Consider the following 18,275-nt stretch of genomic DNA (forward strand, 5'->3'; position numbering starts at 1 on the left):
AAAAAAAAAACCCTAGGAGTAAATTTGGAAAAATTCCTTTTTGGAGGACTTTGTCTTTTGTTTTTCTTGTGACTGTGTATCAAAGCATGTAATCTGTTTGGCGTTCATAGGATTTAAATGATTTATGTCCTGAAGCTATAAATTGCTAATCACCTAGGTGTTAAGGTGGGACTCAACATTTTAGATGGAGAAATCTGTGAAAAAGGGAAGAAGATGGGGATGCAGCTCAATTCATTGGCATAAACTGGGCATCTGTAGGAGGCCTCCAATCTAAAGGCGACTCCAGAGCCCCTCTTGTCCGATGGCTCATAATTGAACATATCACTACAGAAATGATGATGGAAGGATGATGGAAGGGAACCCTGCCCCATAAGCACTCATGCATCAATTCCTCTCTGTGTTGCAGTCCCTCTGTGGCGAAATCAAGCAGCGGCGTCGTGGAGTGGCCTCCATCCTGCGGTTATGTCAGCACCTCCTGGATGATGGGGAGACCTGCAACCTGAATGCAGACCACCAGCCCATGCAGCTGATCATCGTAAACCTTGAAAGACGGTGGGAAGCCATTGTCATGCAGGCTGTCCAGTGGCAGACACGCCTACAGAAGAAGATGGGAAAGGAAGCTGTGAGTGATTTGGTTTTTTTTTTTTAAGCATAATGGCCTTTCATTTGACTCAGAAAAAAAATTATTTCAGGGATTAGGTATTCATCTTATAAGAGGTTTTGCTAACTAAAGGGATAGCTATCTCCAAACAGTAAATGAAATGCCATTTGTCATAATAGAGGTTTATTTGCCTACTAATAAGATGCATTTTAGTGTATCTCATTGTCTTTTCAAAAAATCACATGTATATTTTACTTAACCTTGTCAAACTAAGCCATCAATTCTTTCAGTCATTCCTTCACCAACGATATTCATTAATCATGACGATACCCCATGAAGATTTTGCTAGAAGTTAGTTTACCACTCTCAGAGCATATGGAGCAATGTGTATGTTCTGCAGGCAAGGCAGTGAAGTAAAGGGTCCTGTTTACCTTTTTGTTATGTGGTGTGAATTCACACTATTTGCACAGCGATCTCCATTATTCCTGCTTGGTGCTCCTGATAGAATTGCATTGCTAAGAACTAGCAAGTTGCCTCCTAGTGTTTCAATTCAGTGCTCAAGGTAGAAGTAGGAATATCTTTTAAGAATTTTTCGAATTTACTGTGACTTTAAGCTGCAGCTAGATGAAGGAAGTGTATCTGACTAGAGTTGTCTTATTATAATGTAGAATATGTACTTGTCCAGAAAACCTTCCTATCCTTAAGGAAAAAGGTTTATTGATAACAGGATTGCATTCCCCAAATGACCTTGAAGTCAGTGTCTGTTAGTTGAAGGCCTAATTCTCATGTTTGACTTACATAAATGAAATACAAACACACATACATGCTTACATATATACATACATATATACATAGAATGGAAGGTTTGTTTTATATGTTTATATCATCAGTTCTATATGTTTGGAAAGTTCAAGATTCAAAATTGAAAAATCAAATGTAATAATCTTGCTACTGACAAAGAGGCTCCTATGAATTATAATTTTAACAAAGCCGTAATATTTACTATCTGATGAGTTTGGCATTAGAGACTGGGGACAGAGGAGATAATGAATCAGTAAGCTTTCTCACTCTTTTTGCATCCCTAGCTATGTTGAGTCTAGGGGTGATCTGATCAACAGTTCAGTTTAATTGTTTTGAGCAGAAGTTGTTAAATTTCTTAAGAGTTCCAAGTTATTTATTTATGTATTTATTTATTTATTTATGTAGCTGAGCCATCCTGCCACCTGTTGGCAGCTCAGTGGCAGCTCAGCTCGGAATGGGCATCGAACCGCTGTTGCTCAGGGCTCAAACTCTTGAGCGAGCTCTTAACCAACTGAGCCACTCGGCCGGCCCTACTTCCAAGTTATTTACAGTTCAGAGTTTATATAATTGGATGCCTTTTCTTGAAAATGAACTGTTTGTTGTGAAGCTACTTACCTAGGGTTTTGTCTTTTGTTTTATTTTTTCTCTTTCTTTCTTTCTTTTTTTTTCTTTCTTTCTTTTCTCCTTCTCCTTCTCCTCCTTCTCCTTCTCTTTCTCCTTCTTCTTTTTCTTCTTCTTTTTGAGTGTTTGGAAGGACAGAAGAGGTTATTTTTTATTTTGTAGTTTGAAGCCTCTAATCATGATAGTGGCCATAATAAAAGTTACACAAAACCAGCTGCACCTGCAGAAGCTCTGACATTTTGGAAGTATTCAAATTGCTTTGAAGGAGACAAAGATGGGTTTCTTTGGGGATTTACTTGAAATCATATGATCAGGGATGCTGGACTAGATATCTTCAGACCAGATGTAGACATTTTTATCCTACTTCTGTGAAACCCTAGTTACTTCTTAGAGGCCCAAGCTATTACATGGAGGTAAATATAAATTGCAGATAGAGAAAAGTCCACCCTTTCTTCAGGTTGGCTGCTGAATGTATAGGTTGTTTGGAATGATGAAGGTAGCAAATAAGGTCCTCTGTGCTAAACGGGGTTGAAAAATCACTGTCAAGAAAGGGATAGAAGAGTAGAGTGGCATTAATACAATGAGCACAGAGTACTTCATCAAGTTGGAAAATTTTCTTGCTTCTGATCTTTGTTGGTTGGGTAAAGAGTCTGAATTGTTTTGATGGACAGACAAGTATAGCACCAACATGGGAGGCTGCCTTTGCAGAGAATCGGAAGCTTGTAAGTGGTCTATTTGGTTGTTCATCACACAAAGTGTGATAAAAAATTATGGTGAATGTTCAAATAAAAAATTATTACAGTAAAAGACACATTGCCATTAATCCCCCTCAAAACACTCCCCCTTGCTTCAAACACATAGTTCTTGCTACTTTTTGAAGCAGTTCTGGAAGTCCTTTTTTGTGAGTGTCTTTAGTTGTGCTGTCATGGCTGCCTCAATGTCCTGAATCATTTCAAAACATTTACCATTCATGGTCTTTTTGATTTTGGGAAGAACCAGAAATCACACGGTGCCAGATCTGGTGAATAAGGTGGATGAGGACACACTGTAATGTTTTTATTTGACGTATACCAGAAGTGCTGTGTGACACGGAGCCTTTCCGTTGTGATCACAAGATACGGTGAATGCTGCTGCCAAGCGCCATCCATCGGAAAGGTAGGATCTTCAATATGGGAAGCAGCACATCGAACCTTAGTAACAGTGTGTGACAGGTTTCAAGTTGTTTGGTGCAGTCAGTTGGGTGTGAGCTATGGTTGAGAGAAGGTGTGTTTTAAAGTGTGCCCTAAATCATCCTCCATGACAACGCTCTGTGTCACACATTGCTTCTGGTATACAGCAATTTCTGTGAAATAAAAACATTACGGTGTGTCCTCATCCACCTTATTTACCGGATATGGAACTGTGTGATTTCTGGCTCTTCCCCAAAGTCAGAATGATTCAGGACATCGAGGCAGCCATGAAAGCACAACTAAAGACACTCAGGAAAGAAGACTTCCAGAACTGCTTCAGAAAGTGGCAAGAACGATGGGATAAGAGTGTTTGAAGTGAAGGGAAGTATTTTGAGGGGGATTAATGGCAATGTGTCTTTTACTGCAGTAGTTTATTTTTATTTGAACACTTATTATATTGTTTGATCACACCTCGTATGTCCTTACCCCTGTGCCATCTTCTTTTTATACACAAGGACTTTCACTGCTATATTTCTAGGGTCTGGGACATATTTGCTCATAGTAGATGTTTGATGAAACTTGCTAAATGAATGAGTATATGTTTTTATATAATACATTTTGTTTCATTCTGGCATTGGTTTTGGGTTACTATATCTTCTATATGAATTCTCAATGTTCATATTCTCACAAAATGGCTTTGAGGGTTGTTATGTTCCTATAAGACTCTAAGACCTGCCTGAGACCACCACATAGATGCCTTTTGACCTTCTTATCTGATAAGACAATGTTTCCAACTTCTAAAACATGATATGAAATATCCAGTGATATACTCACTGTTCTTTAAAAGTTATTTCTGAAGGAAATTCTGAATGAGGTATTGGATAAAGTGGTTCTAAAACTGTGTGCTTGGTTAGAATTGGAGGCTCTGATTCTCTGTGTTACAGGATTCTCTTCATTCTTCACTTTGGAAATAGCTTGTATAAGAGATGTCACCTAATCATCCATCCAGTGATCCTCATTGTTCAGTTTACATCTGTCTGTGTGATTTGATTACTGTTGGTCTTCTCCACTAGTCTGAAGAATGCTTCCACACAACTACTTTCTGCTCACCTTTGCATTCCCAAAGCCCCATATAGTACATAGGGTTTAATCGGTACTCCATAATATTTGTTAGATAAGGGAATTTTCTCTAAGTGACGCTCTATATTAGTCAATGTTAGAGATTCAGAGGTAAATAAGATATCTTCCCTCTCCTCAAAAGTAAACTTAGAAAGATAATACAAATATACAACTAACCATATTAAGTAATATTCATAGGTAATTATTGGCTTCATGTTTACAGTTAATACTGACAAACTTATGGATCCATAGTATTCAGAAAAATTCAGATAAATGTATTAATGCCAATTAAACAAACATTCCTATTATCCTAACTAGGCAAATGATTAATATATTTATTGATTTTTAAATAAATTATAAGAAAGCAAGAGATCTTGAATTAAATTCTGGAAGTCAAAAGAGACACAGTCCAAACGCACCTTTCTCCTTTATCATCAAGATTTGAAATTGCATAATTATTTGACACTATGCTTTGTTCTTCATACATTCAAGCTCTTTGGCCAGACTTACTTTTGTTTATTTCATGTTACTGGTAAAATTGATCTCTGTCTATATTTTTCAAGCTTTAATTCTAATTTTCATTTGAATCATATGTTTTTCTTTTTTTATTTCTGGTCTCCTGCCTTCTTTCTTTATGAGCCAAAGAAGCTTGAACTTTGTTCCTTTGGCTCCTTTCTCAGAGACAAATTATCAATAAAAGGAATAAGAGACAAATATCACTACAGATTTATAATATTAAAAGAATATAAGGGAATGTTATGAATAATACAGACCAGAGCAGAAATAATTGAGATTGAAAATAGAAAAACATTGGGAAAACAATCAATTACACAAAAAGCTGTTTTTTTATAGATCAATGAAATTGATAAACCTCTAGCAAGGCTGATCAGAAAACTACAGAATGATATCCCTCATGAATATAGAAAGATTTTTAACAAAATTTTATCAAATCAAATCAACAATATATAAAAAAAGATAATACATTATGCTCATGTGAGGGTTAGCCTAAAAATGCTGTTAGCGTAACATTTGGAAAAAAGTCTATGTAATTCATCATATTTACAGATTAAGAAAGGAAAACTATATGATTTTCCCAGTGGGTACAGAAAAGGCATTTGTCAAAGTCCGACACCCTTCCTGATAAAAACTCAGAAACCTAAGAGTAAAGTAGGAACTTTATCCCTCAACTCAATAAGGGCATATACAAAAAATCTACAGCTAACATCATACTTAAGGGTAAAAGATTGATTGCTTTTCTCCTAATACAGAAAAAAAAAAGACAAAGATGTCTGTTTTCACCATTTCTATTCAACATTGTACTGGAAGTTTTAGCCAGTGTAATAAAGCAAGAAAAAGTAATTAAAGACATGCTACTTGGAAATTAAGGAACAAAATTATCTTTACTCACAGACTCCATGATCATTTACGTAGAAAATGCTACAGAATTTCCGAAAGAGATCTTAGAGCTAATAAAGGAATTTAACAAGGCTATAAGATACACGATCAATATACAAACATCAATTATATTTTTATGTACTATCAATGAACAATCAGAAATTGAAATTAAAAACAATATTATTTACAATAGTGGCAAAAACAAGAATTGTTTAGGGATATATCTAACAAAAATATGTAAGGCCTATACTCTGAAAACTACAAAATATTGCTGAGAGAAACTAAATAACTAAAGGAGGGGTGAACTATACTGTGTTCATGGATCAGAAGACACAATATTGTTAAGATATCAATTCTTCCCAGATTTATCTGTAGAGTCAATATAATCTAAAAGAAAATCCTAGTGATAGCTTATTCTAAAGTTCGTATGAAAATGAAAAGGAGCTAGAATAGCTAAAATAATTTTGAAAGAGCTGAATAATGTTGAAGGACTTACATATCCTGATTTTAAGACTTATAATAAACCTATAGTAGTAAAGAGCATTAGTATCAAGGCCAAAAATAGATCAATGGAATAGGATAATTATTTCAGAGGTAGAGCTGCACATAAATGAAATGGTCAATTGATTTTTGACAAAAGTGCGAAGGCAATTCCAAAAATAGTCTTTCAACAAATGACCCTGGAATAAGTGAATATCCATATGAACAAATACAAAATTGAACTATTTATTGCACCATATATAAAAATGAAGTCAAAATAGATCATAGACCTAAATGTAAAATGTAGGAAACCATTTAGAAAAAAATATATATAGGGTAAAATCTTTGTGATCATTGGAGGAATTATAAAGGGTAATGAGGAAGCTTTCTGGGGTGACAGATATATTTATGATCTTGATTATAGTGATGGTTTTGTGAGTATATTCTTATGTCAAAACACAAGATTGTACATTTTAAGTTGTGGAGTATATTTTATGCCAATTATACCTCAGTAAAACTATTCAAAAAACAATGGGCATGTACAGAATTTTACTTAATTACAAATGAGTTGATAGATTATCCTGAAGCCTGGCAGTGAGTATCCTTACCTTGAAGTAAGTAAATAAAAATGGCCATTCCTTTGTGAAGGGAATAATGATAGTAGTAGTAATACTAATACTAATACTAATACTAATATTACTACTAATAATAAACAGCTAGCATACTTAGCACTTAACATGTGTCAGGCGCTGACTGTCCTAAGTGATTTACATGTTAAGTCATTTAAGACTTTTTAACAACCATGCGATATATGTACTATTACCCTCTCAATTTTACAGAAGAAAAAATTGAGACAAAATTGGGAAAAAATGTTTCAACAACTTGTCCAAAGTTAACCAGCTAGTTTGTAACTGGTCAGTCATTCAAACCTAGGCATTCTGTCTCCAGCTTCAGTGTCCTGAATCAACATTCTAAATTGTCTCTCTAAGATCAAGCCTTCTTTAACAGTAAGAGTGGAGCATATGCGACCACTTTTTAAAACTCAAGTAAATTAACAGGACCTTTATAAATATAAATTGAACGTGCTGGATTTTGAAAATAGGTAACCTCATTTTCCAATACAATTTAGAAAATTATGGATTAAATGTCTTCATTATCACAGGTGATATATTAATTGCTCCAAATTAACCATATCTAAGTGGGCTAGCAAAAGCAGCAATTTCTTATGAGAACATTAACAAAGAGGAGTAGGCAAGCATCTTCCCTTTTAAAGTACTAGGAAAAAATAGAGAAGAGAGAATTTGGACTGCCATGTGAGTCAGTTGATCACTTACACACTTTGTCTAAGTACTTGGGGCTTCTTATTACATTTACACATGCTTCACAGAAACTACTGACTTTCATGGAATTTGTATTAAGACCAGTTTTCCAGCATTGATTTGTTTATATCACAAATTACATATCTTGTTTCAAATGCCATCTCAAAAAAAAAAATCTCTCTATCAGACAGGTTTAGTTTAATGCAGACTGGTTCCCTCTGGGGATTCCACCAAGTTACTAACACAAGAGGTGGCATATACTGTGAGGCAATTTATTTCTCAGTTTATTTTATTTTCTCATGTTAATTTTGTCTGTTTGATTGTCTAAAAAGCCAAATAGTGTAAGTGTGAATCACTATGAGGATGGGGCTGTTGTGTTCCTTGCTAGCAGTATTGAACATGTACTATGTATGTCCTAAATCACTGGGGTACCATTTTTGATACATCCTCTCAGTTCATCTTGATAACAACTGTAGATGAAGAAACTACATTTTAGAAGATTGAGTAAATTGCCCAACGTGATAGAGCTAGTGAGTAGAGGAAGACCTGACTCTAGTACTTTAAGCTTTTTCAGCTCTTAAAGGGTTTATTGATATAATTCCTCGCCTTTTTACCCCCAAGACTACTTTGGCTGGTTATAATATCCTGTATTAATGATTCATAGTCTTATTTCCCTTTTGATTAGAAACTGCCTGGGATTATTTTTTTAATCGAATAAAGGAAGAACCATATAAACAATTCACAGCAGTTTCTATTAGGTGGTCAGTCCTAAGAATTTTTGCATAATGTGTTAAAGAATAAAGACTCAAGCTAAATTGGATTTAGTTAGAGGATTCCATTTGGAAGTAAATCCAATACTTTCCTCCACTCTTGTCCATTGGCTCTTAAGTGAAAAAACAGTTGGATTCATTAGGAAAATTACATGGATGGAATTAAGTATTGGGCTTATTTGGAAAAAACAAGCAAACCAAATGATGAGAAATCAATTAATAACAATAATAACAATAATGATAATAATAATAAATAACTTAAGACAGAAAAACAGTTTTTTTCAAAAAATTGAAGTTTGAATAATACATTGAAATTTAGGCTTCATCATGTATTGTTATGAGTTAAATACTTTGGATACAGCCATCAATTATTATCACTCAATATTTGTTACTTCAAAAGTATTTCTAAAAAATAATAAGATGAATTCTATGTAAAACTCTCTTGAGTTTGCTATTGATTGCAAAGACAAAAAGAAAGGGGGAAATGACCTGACAATTAATAAACACATGAAGTTTAGACTGAAAAGTACTTTCAAGGTAAAGTACTTTCAAAATGTTGCAAATCCATGGCTCTCTGGGTGTTGATATGGAAATAAAGTCTAGGACTCGACCACAGATAGCCCTGCTCTGTCCGTCTTTGTACAGTACAACTCCTTTCTCTCTCACAACTTTCCCAATTCTGTTTTTTCTGTCACCGGCAGCCTATGAACGAATGCTGTACCTATTTGGAAATACTGAAACTAAATCGAGATATAAACTCATAAGTAAAAGGACAGAGAATTTTCTGTAGTTTTCAGAAATCTGAGAATGTGGTTTTTTTTATAAAAAGAAAACCTGGTGATGACGCAGGAATCATACTCGGAAAATGAAACTGGTTTGACAAAGTGTCAAATTATATTTATTGATGATGTCCTCAAATAATGTCCTAATTCACTCCTAGATTTTTGTGGAGAAAGGCCCAGAAGTCATTCACAATGGCCAGTCATTCACAATCACTCGCACTGAGTGGGTGGGTGTGAGGAGACAGCTACCATGCAGCGCTCTATGGCTTCTTTCCCACAAACACCAGTGGAGTCCCCATTGGGAAACTATATGCTGTAACCATTTTGGAATGAATGCTCTTACCTTCGCATTCATGCTGCGGAAAGATCTCTGTAAAATACTGTTATGCTCATACTCTACACCTTTAAAGGACTCAGTGCAGCTCTTCTGAGCCCATTTTGAAACCCAAACCTTTACCTAAAGAGGAAGAAACCTTTTTCTTTACTATCTCAGTTTCCTCACCTGTCTCACCGTCACGTAAGGCCTCTGAATGGTGCCATCACTATTTTCTTAGGAGAAGTAGTTACCCATAGCAAGTATCTCATAGTTGCTTTTCAAACAAATGTTTTAAACATAAATAATCTGGATTCCTTTGAAACACCTTTATTGCCGCAAGTGTGCCTTTGAATCCTTAGCAAAATTAGGATTTTAAGTTTTTAGTCTTCACAGAAATATATATATTTTTTTCCTTTTGCCCTGCCACTCCAGAGCTCTAGCATTGAAAACAGAACCTTGTGCTCAGAAAACCCCTGCACACTTATTGGCCTTGAAAGTATGCAACACATCTTAGCCACATAATTGAAAATAATAAGGCCACGATAAATGGGATGGCCCCAGGGTAAAACACCCAAGGGATTCAATTGGTGTCACTTTGCATCAATGTCCATGCATCATGGTAATTGAGGTAACATAACCAATTACCACATTTTAATTAGAGTTCTAAGAACTTGAGAAAATTTGCCATGATGAGACAGCTCACTTTAAAAAAAAGAAAGAAATATAGAAAGAGTGAAAGAAAAGGGTGAAAAATACTCCACACATTACGTTACCCAAGCTTGTCTCACAAGCAGAGGTAACATAAAATGATGTTTTGGGAGTCTTCTTTATTTTTCTATCTCCCAATCTGTTTATTTGGTGATGCATTTTGAGAAACCAACTATTTTAAACTGCTGTGTTGTGACTAAAATAATAGCATTTTCACCCTAATATGACTGATGATTTTAGAAATTTATGACCAGAGAAATTCCCTAAAATGTGGCCTTGGCTTATAATTTTATTTCCCATCTAAGTGTTTCTCACCATTGTAACTTAGGGATTTGTTCTGTTTTAAGTCAGTGTCTGAACACACTGACACATTATTAAATTACTTATTTCTCTGGTTCTGGATGCTAAACAAAAATAGACCTAGATTCCACCCCCCTTTAAAAAAAATCGGAAAGCAGAAAGAATTACTGCATTTAGAAAATAATTTTGACTTGTGGCAATTATTTTTATAAGGCTTGAGTTTAAGTGAAAAACCTCCTGTAAAATTTTAGTGCTGCTACATAATCAAGTAATTATGTAATTACTTGTACTTAATTACTTACAAGAGAGATGGTTGTTAAAAAATCTTTATACATGTCAAAAACAGCTTTCTTCTTTAGAGTATTTCTAACCAATCTTCAAATACCAAAAAGCTCTTTTAAAAGTAATTTCCAATAAATTTATTTTTCTTTTATAAATCCATTATCATTTTTCTTCAAATATATGAAAGTGCATTATATACAGCTCTGCATGCCCTACCTCCTGTTTCCAAAGTAGCCAAAGAAGGAAGGGAGGACATGAGGAATGAAGGAAGAAAGAAATCAAGGGAGGGAGGGAGGGAGGGTGGAGAAGGGGAGGGAAGGGAAGAAGGGGAAGGGAAGGAAAGGGAAAGAGAAAGAAAAAAGGAAATGATTTTAAATTACAGTTGAAGGGCTTGATTTTAAATACAACTTGTGTCCTTAATGTGAAGATTTCCAGTAGACAGAATAGGTTGTCAAGAGAAGTTGAGGAATTTCCTTTCCTTGAGTATGGCAGTAGAATGCAGTGATTCTAAGAGCTTGGGCCAGATCATGCCACTTAGTAGTTATGTGATTGTGGCAAATTATTCAACTCTTTTATGCCTCAGTTTCTTCATCTGTAAGATGGTGATAATAATAATACCTACTTCAGATTGCATGAGGTTTAAATGACAGGTGAAAAGTTATTTGAACAACTGCTGCTACACAGTCAGTATATGTTAGCTTCTATTATTATTTATGTTATTTCAGGGACCACGTCTTATTTATCTTTGTAATTGCCTAGAAATTAATGCATTGCCTGGTATACTAGGCAATTCATATATTTTTGCTTAATAAACACATGAACAAACGACAGAGAAATAAGTAGTTGAGGAAATCCTGTCAAAGTGATAGATTCCATGGTTGACATAACTTTCCATCCTTACCCTCCTCCTTTCCAGCTAGAATTGGCCAAAACTAAACAGGTTGAATTAATTCTAGACACAGCCCTCTCAGCACTGGTTGATTTAGTTGATTTTTTTTTTATTGTTCTCCTATTTTCAGTTTCATTGATTTTTTGTCTAATTTTTATTATTTCTTTTTTTCTGCTTGTTTTAGGCTTAAGTTGCTGGGTTTTTTTTTTTCCTGTTTCCTAAAGTAGAAGCTTAAGTTGTTGATTTTTAGATCTGTCTTCTAATATATACACTTAATGCTATAAATTTCCCTCTAAGGGCTACTTTTGTTGCATCAAACAAATCTTGATAAATTATATTTTTATTTTTAATTCATTTAAAATATTTTAAAATTTCTCTTGATACTTCCTTTTTAACATATGTATTACTTAGAAATATGTTATTTAATCTACAAATGTTTGGGGATTTTTCAACCATCTTACTGTGAGTGATTTCTAGTTTTAATTCCATAGTGGTGTGAAAGCAGGCATTGCATGATTTCTATTATTTTAAATTTGTTAAGTGTTTGTTTTGTGGCTCAGAAGATGGTCTTATCTTGGTGAATGTTCCACATGAGTTTGAGAAGAGTGTGTATTCTGCTGTAGTTGAATGAAATATTCCATAAATGTCAATTAGATCTAGTTGGTTGATAGGGCTGTTCAGGTCAACTCTATCTTTACAAGTTTCTGACTGATTGATATATCAGTTACTCAAAGAATACTGATTGATTTATCAATTACTGAAAGAATAGAGCTAAAATCAGAAATCCTCAGCACTGTTTGAAATACGACTATCATAATGGATTTTCTATTCCTCCTTGCAGTTCTATCCATTTTTGCCTCACTTTTTTTTTTTGACGTCCTCTTGTTAGAAGCATACACGTTTAGGATTGTTATGTCTTCTTAGAGAATTGATCTCTTTATTATTATGTAATGTTCCTCTTCATCCCTGATCATTTTCCTTGTTTTTGAGTCTGCTTTGTCTGAAATTTACATATAATAGCTACCTCAGCTTTCTTTTGATTAATGTTAGCATGGTATATCCTTCTGCGTCCTTTTAACCTTTCTGAGTTTTTGCATTTAAATGGTGGTTCTGTAGACAACATGTAGTGGGATCTTGTTCTTTTATCTGCTCTGAAAATCTCTAGTTTTAATTGCAGTACTTAGACCACCCACATTTAAAGAGATTATTAATATAGCTGGAATAATACCTATTATGTTTGTAACTATTTTCTAGTTATTGCATTTGTTTTTTGTTTCTTTTCTCCCTTCTTTTTTCTGCTTTCTTTGATTTTAATGGAGCATTTTATATGATTCCATTTTGTTTTCTTTTTTAGCATACCCATTACACTTCTTTCTAGAAAATGTTTCGTGATTGTCCCAGATCTTGTAATGTACCTTTTAAACAAATCTAAGCCTGCCTTCCAATAGCACTGTACTGTTTCACATGTATAGGGCTATCCTTATAACAGTATTCTCAATTTCTTCCTCCCATCCCTTATGATATTGCTGTCATTCATTTCCCCAAATATTGCTACTATTACTACTTAAAATAAACAATATCTGTTAGATCAATTAAGAATAAGAAAAATGAAAGATTTTATTTAAACCTCATTTATTCCTTCTCCAATGCTTTCTCCTTTACACAGATCCAAGTTTCTGACCTACATAATTTTCCTTCTTCTTGAAGAACTTCTGTTAACATTTCTTGCAGGGGAGGTCTGCTGACAATGAATCCCTTCAGTTTTTGTTTGTCTGAAAAATTTTTTTATTTCTCCTTTACTTTGGAAAAATAATTTTCCAGGTATAGAAAATTCAGGTTAGTGGGTTTTTTTTCTTTTGCTTATTTAAATATTTCACTCTAATCTCTTCTTCCTTGCATGGTTTGTGTTGAGAAGTCAACTCTCATTCTTGTATTGTTCCTCCATAGGTGAGGCTTTTTTTCCCCTCTTAACTTCTTTCAAGGGTTTTCTGTTTGTCTTTGGTTTTCTGCAGTTTGGATATACAATAATACTTCTATCTAGGTGTAGATGTTTTGTTGTTTATCCTGCTTCCTGGGTCTTTGGTTTGGTGTCTGTCATTGATTTTGCAATATTCTCAGTTATTCCACTTTAAATATTTCTTGTCCTCAATTTTCTCTTTCTCATCTTGCTGGTATTCCAGTTGCACATGTATTGTACCCTTTGAAATTGTCTCAGAGTTCTTGGGTGTTTTATCTTTTGTTGTCAGTTTTTTTCTATTTGCATTTTAGTTTGGAATTTTTTGTTGACTTATCTTCAAGCTCATCGATTATTTCATTGGCCATATCCAGTCTACTGATCAGTCCATCAAAGACATTCTTCACTTCTTTTACAGTTTTTTAATTCTTTTTTTCTAACATTTCTTTGCAATTCATTCTTTTCATCTCTCTGCTTACATTACCTATCTATCCCTGTAGGTTGTTTTTTTTTTTGTTAGAATGTTTACTATATTACTTACGGTTATTTAAATTTTTCTGTCTGTTAGCCCCCACATCTGTGTTATATCTGAGTTATTCTGGTGTTTGCTTTGTCTCTTCAGACTATGTTTTTTTTCTTGCCTTTTAGCATGACTTGTAATATTTTTGTTGAAAGTTAGACATGATGTATCCGGTAATAGGAATTGAAGTAAATAGGACATTAGTGTAAGATTTTATGTTAATCTGGATAGGAGTTGAGTTGTATTTAATGTTTGCTGTAGCTGTAATCCTCTTATGCTGAACTCCAAACTCCTTTAGTGTCCTTGTTTTTTTTCTCCTCTGTTGCCTTTGAGGTTTCCTAATAATTCTTTCTCTGATATCTGCACGATATTTTTTAGCTCAAATATGCTGTTATTGGAAATATAATGGAACCCCGTTGGTGTAGTGATAATAAGTGAGGAAAGAGAAGTGTTCTATAATTTTAAGATTAACTCTTACTTTTAGTGGGCCTGTGCCCTTGGGCTGTGACCTTCATAAATGTTTCTTCTCTACCCCCTTAGATGAGCTAGGAAGGCTAAAAAAAGTGAAATCAGAGAAATGCCCTTCCCTCAGGTGGAACAGGCTCTGGTGAAGTTTTTTGCCCCAGCAAAGTCAGTTTTAGTTATGGAGAATGTTTGGGTGTATTTCACAATGGTTACTCCTTCCTTCCCACGGTCAGAATCACAAGGAAATCTCTTTAAGAACCTGCTTGGATTCCTAGAGGCAAAACCCAGGAAAACATGGGGTCCTTCTAAGATTATAGTCTTTATAAGTTTTTTAGTCTCAAATTGTCCACACAGAGACTTTAAATTAAATTCATTTCATTAAAATTCATTCAAATTACTATTTAAAAGTTGCTACCAGTTTGTGGTTCCAGTAGCTTTTGCTTCAGGTAAGTAGATCTCATCTGTGATTCTCTGGATTCACCTGTGTCCACAGATTTCAGGGTAACAGTTTGTCCTGCAACCTCAGTTCTCTGAGGGGTCTGAGAAAAGTCATAGATTTTCAGTTTGGTTAGCTTTTCCTTCTTTTGAAAATAGGAGTGACAACTTCCAAAGCTCTTTACCTGCTAAGATCAGAAGTCCTCAACCCTGGTTCAAATGAAGGACTCTAACCCAAGCTAGGGCTCCAGAGCTTAGTACTAGGTGTAGAAGAAGGGCAAATCTGATTCAAGGCTGTAGGATATAAATCCAGGAAAAATCTAAGATGCAGGATCAGGGTCAAGGAGGGCTAGGAATCCAGTTCTTAGTGATGCCAGCAGGGTGAGTCCCCCGGAGTGGGAACTCAGGCCCTGGGCCAAGAAGGTTCTTGGCCTTACATAGGAAAGAATCCAAAGGTGAGCTGAGATAGAGTTTAAAGTGAAAGTAAGTTTATTTAGCAGAGAGTAAGAAACTAAAGGCCACCCCACAGACATAGTGGTGGTGTCTAATCACTAGTGGAAGACAGACCCCCTCTCTGTCCCATTGGGGTAGGGTTTATATGCGTTTTCTTATTCCTGTGGTAAATTTCTTAGTTTGGGGAAAAGGAGGAAATAAGAACAATGGTAAGTTTATCTTTAACTTATGCCAGGTACAGGAAGAATAGGGGCAGGTTTAACTTTAACTTTTGTCAGGTACAGCCTATGGCTTGTTTGTTGTAGGTTGAATTACAGGAATGGCTGTAATGGAATCTCTGTGCTCAGTAGGTTTCAGATGGTTTGTTCTGTGTGATTGATTAATGCCCGCCCGAGTTCTGTGTCTTGGAGCACGTAGGCAGCAGGCTTGGAATCCAACCTCCTAGTTCCTTCTTTTGTAAAAATAGTCCTCATGCCCCTCCCCTATATTATTAGGAAGCATCAATCCAAAAGGGCCTGAGCAAGAGGTTGAAACCCAGACTGAAGCAGAAGGGTTGTAAGCACAGACAGCCCAAGGGCAAAAAGAATGGTTCCTGAAGGAGGGAAGACCTTTTTAGTACAGAATTTGAAGGAATGGAACTGTTAACAGTACAAGTGGGTTTGGACTGGAATATAGCTTCCCGCTTCCCTTAATAATTTTTGTGTGAAAAATTGTGAAAGATCACACTCTCCTTTTTCTGTTCTCACTATCCTAATTCTAGTCTACTCCTATTACCACAGCTCGACTTCTGCCAATGTGCTTATTTCCAAGTAGCCCCTCCAGTCTACTCAGCATACCACTGTCTTGCCTTAATGACTGAAATCCTGTTGTATTGATGTTATCACACTGAATAGGATATGTTGTAGCTCCATTTTGCTTGTAAGTCAAAGTTCATAACCCTCCAAACCTCCATAGGCTGGCTCTACTCTGACTACTGTCAACCTCAATGAGGAGATAAACTGAGGCAAGCTAGAATGACCAGAAATTGAGTTTACTTGGGAATAGCAGATGGCTTGCAATTTGGGAAATGCATGCTATAGCATGCTACAGGGTTTGGGGTAGGCTGTATTTATAAACAAGAAGTACGAAGAGGGAGAATTCCATCCAGAATCCAAGTAGTAAATTCATTGGCTTGAGGATGGGGAGAGATTCTTGGTAGATGTTCACTGATTAGGAGGTAAGTCTTGGTCTTCTATCAGTCAGGCATTTACAGGGAATCAATGTTTCAGTTCTTCAGTTCTGTTCTTCTGAGGGAGCAGGCATGAGATTCTCCATTTCATATTTTCTAGTTCCATTTTAGATTGAAATCCTTTCACATTGCAGCAATCTTTTGCCCCAATAACTGTTCACCCAGTTAGTTATAAATATATAAAAAAATAGGCAAAGAATATGATCAAGTAATTCATAAAGTAATAAATACAAATGGTTATTAAACCCATAAATAAATATCCAATCTAACTAGTAAAGAAAGAAATGCAAAGTAACACAATTTGCTCTTTTTTACCCATCAATAAAAGGGAAAATTAGTGACAAATCCCAGTATTCAAGAGGTGAGACTGGGTTGTAGACTGTCATCATTTTTAGCTACTTATCAATATTTTACACAGTGTTCAGACCCTTTGACCTAGTAGTTATCCTTTTCAAATTTACTCTCAGAAAATAATCTTAGTTATTTATATGAAGATGTCTATCATGTTTTATTTATAAAACCAAAACAAAATTGGAAACAATAGGGATTTCTAATAATATACATGGCATATTTTAAGCAAACACTTAAGTAAAGTGATGGAATACTTAATTAAAAATCACGTTTTTTAGGTCCTATTGGTATTACTTTCTAAGTAACTCTACAGTCCACTCATTTTTCCCTAATTGTACACCCCTTTAGTCCAAGCTACAAGCATCTCCCATAAAGTGTATAGGACATTACCAGACACAGAGAAAGTCTTCAATAAATGTTTGTTGTTATTATTCTTATTTTTACCTGTATCACTGCAGTAACCTCTAACATTGCCTTCCCCACATCAACTTTTGCCTCTTTTCTAGTCTGTTCTCTACCCTGCAACCTTGACTAAGCCTTAAAAAATACTAATCTGATCATGCCACCATCTTGCCTGCTTCTTCAGACTTACTTCCAGTCACATTTCCTCCCGCTGCACGCCAGACCCACTGCCTGCTGTCAGGCCCGCATGTAGCATGCTCCCTCGTGCCTAGGAGCCTTGTTCCTGCCGCTTTTCCCACTCACGCATACCTTGAGTTCTCGCCCCACCAAAATTCTTATTATCCTTCAGAAATCAGCTCAAGCCATTTCCTCAGGCAAGCTTTTCCTGACCTCCTAGAGTAGATCAAGTTCACCTCTTCTATCTTATCACAGACTGACTGTGATCTCACCTATTAGGTCATAAAACTAAACTTTCTCTGTTTCTTTCAGTAAATATGTTTGAATACATTTTCTGAATACATATTTATTGAATGAATGAATGAAGAGTGTCTGAAAAGTTCATATTAACTTGCTTCAGTCTGCTTATTTATTTTTCTTCCTAAAGCAGACTGCCCTTAATTCAGTCTTTATGGACCCACTTTTCCACCTTCTCATGTGTTCATGGTTTTCCCAACCAAGGAAACCTTTAATTATATTTATGTTGCGTATAGCTGACCAGCCAGGCATTCTGAATCAGTTAGCGATGAGTTAAGATATTAAAACCCTTATTCCTCCTGGTGTGGGTAGGGGCAGGGAGGGAGGGGCATGCAGGGCAGGGCCTGGGAGGAGTCCAGTGAGCTACCTTCTGCAGCTAGTAACCAACTGCTTCCTTCCCAGTGTGTAGTCTGTATTAGCATTTTCTTTTTTTTTTTTTTT

At 35.4% G+C, this 18,275-nt stretch overlaps 1 protein-coding gene across 6 annotated transcripts in view; it reads left to right on the forward strand.

Annotated features, from left to right (window-relative positions):
• The window catches only part of AKAP6 (A-kinase anchoring protein 6), a 473,754-nt gene that overhangs the window by 426,183 nt on the left and 29,296 nt on the right, over positions 1-18,275 (forward strand). For all 6 annotated transcript variants that reach the window (XM_019656775.1, XM_019656773.1, XM_019656770.1 and 3 more), the window contains one exon: positions 407-622. In XM_019656775.1, coding sequence (XP_019512320.1) covers positions 407-622 — 216 coding nt within the window. The remainder of the gene's footprint in view (positions 1-406; positions 623-18,275) is intronic.

This window comes from Hipposideros armiger, unplaced genomic scaffold (assembly GCF_001890085.2).
Source record: "Hipposideros armiger isolate ML-2016 unplaced genomic scaffold, ASM189008v1 scaffold_265, whole genome shotgun sequence".
Taxonomy (NCBI): Eukaryota; Metazoa; Chordata; class Mammalia; order Chiroptera; family Hipposideridae; genus Hipposideros; species Hipposideros armiger.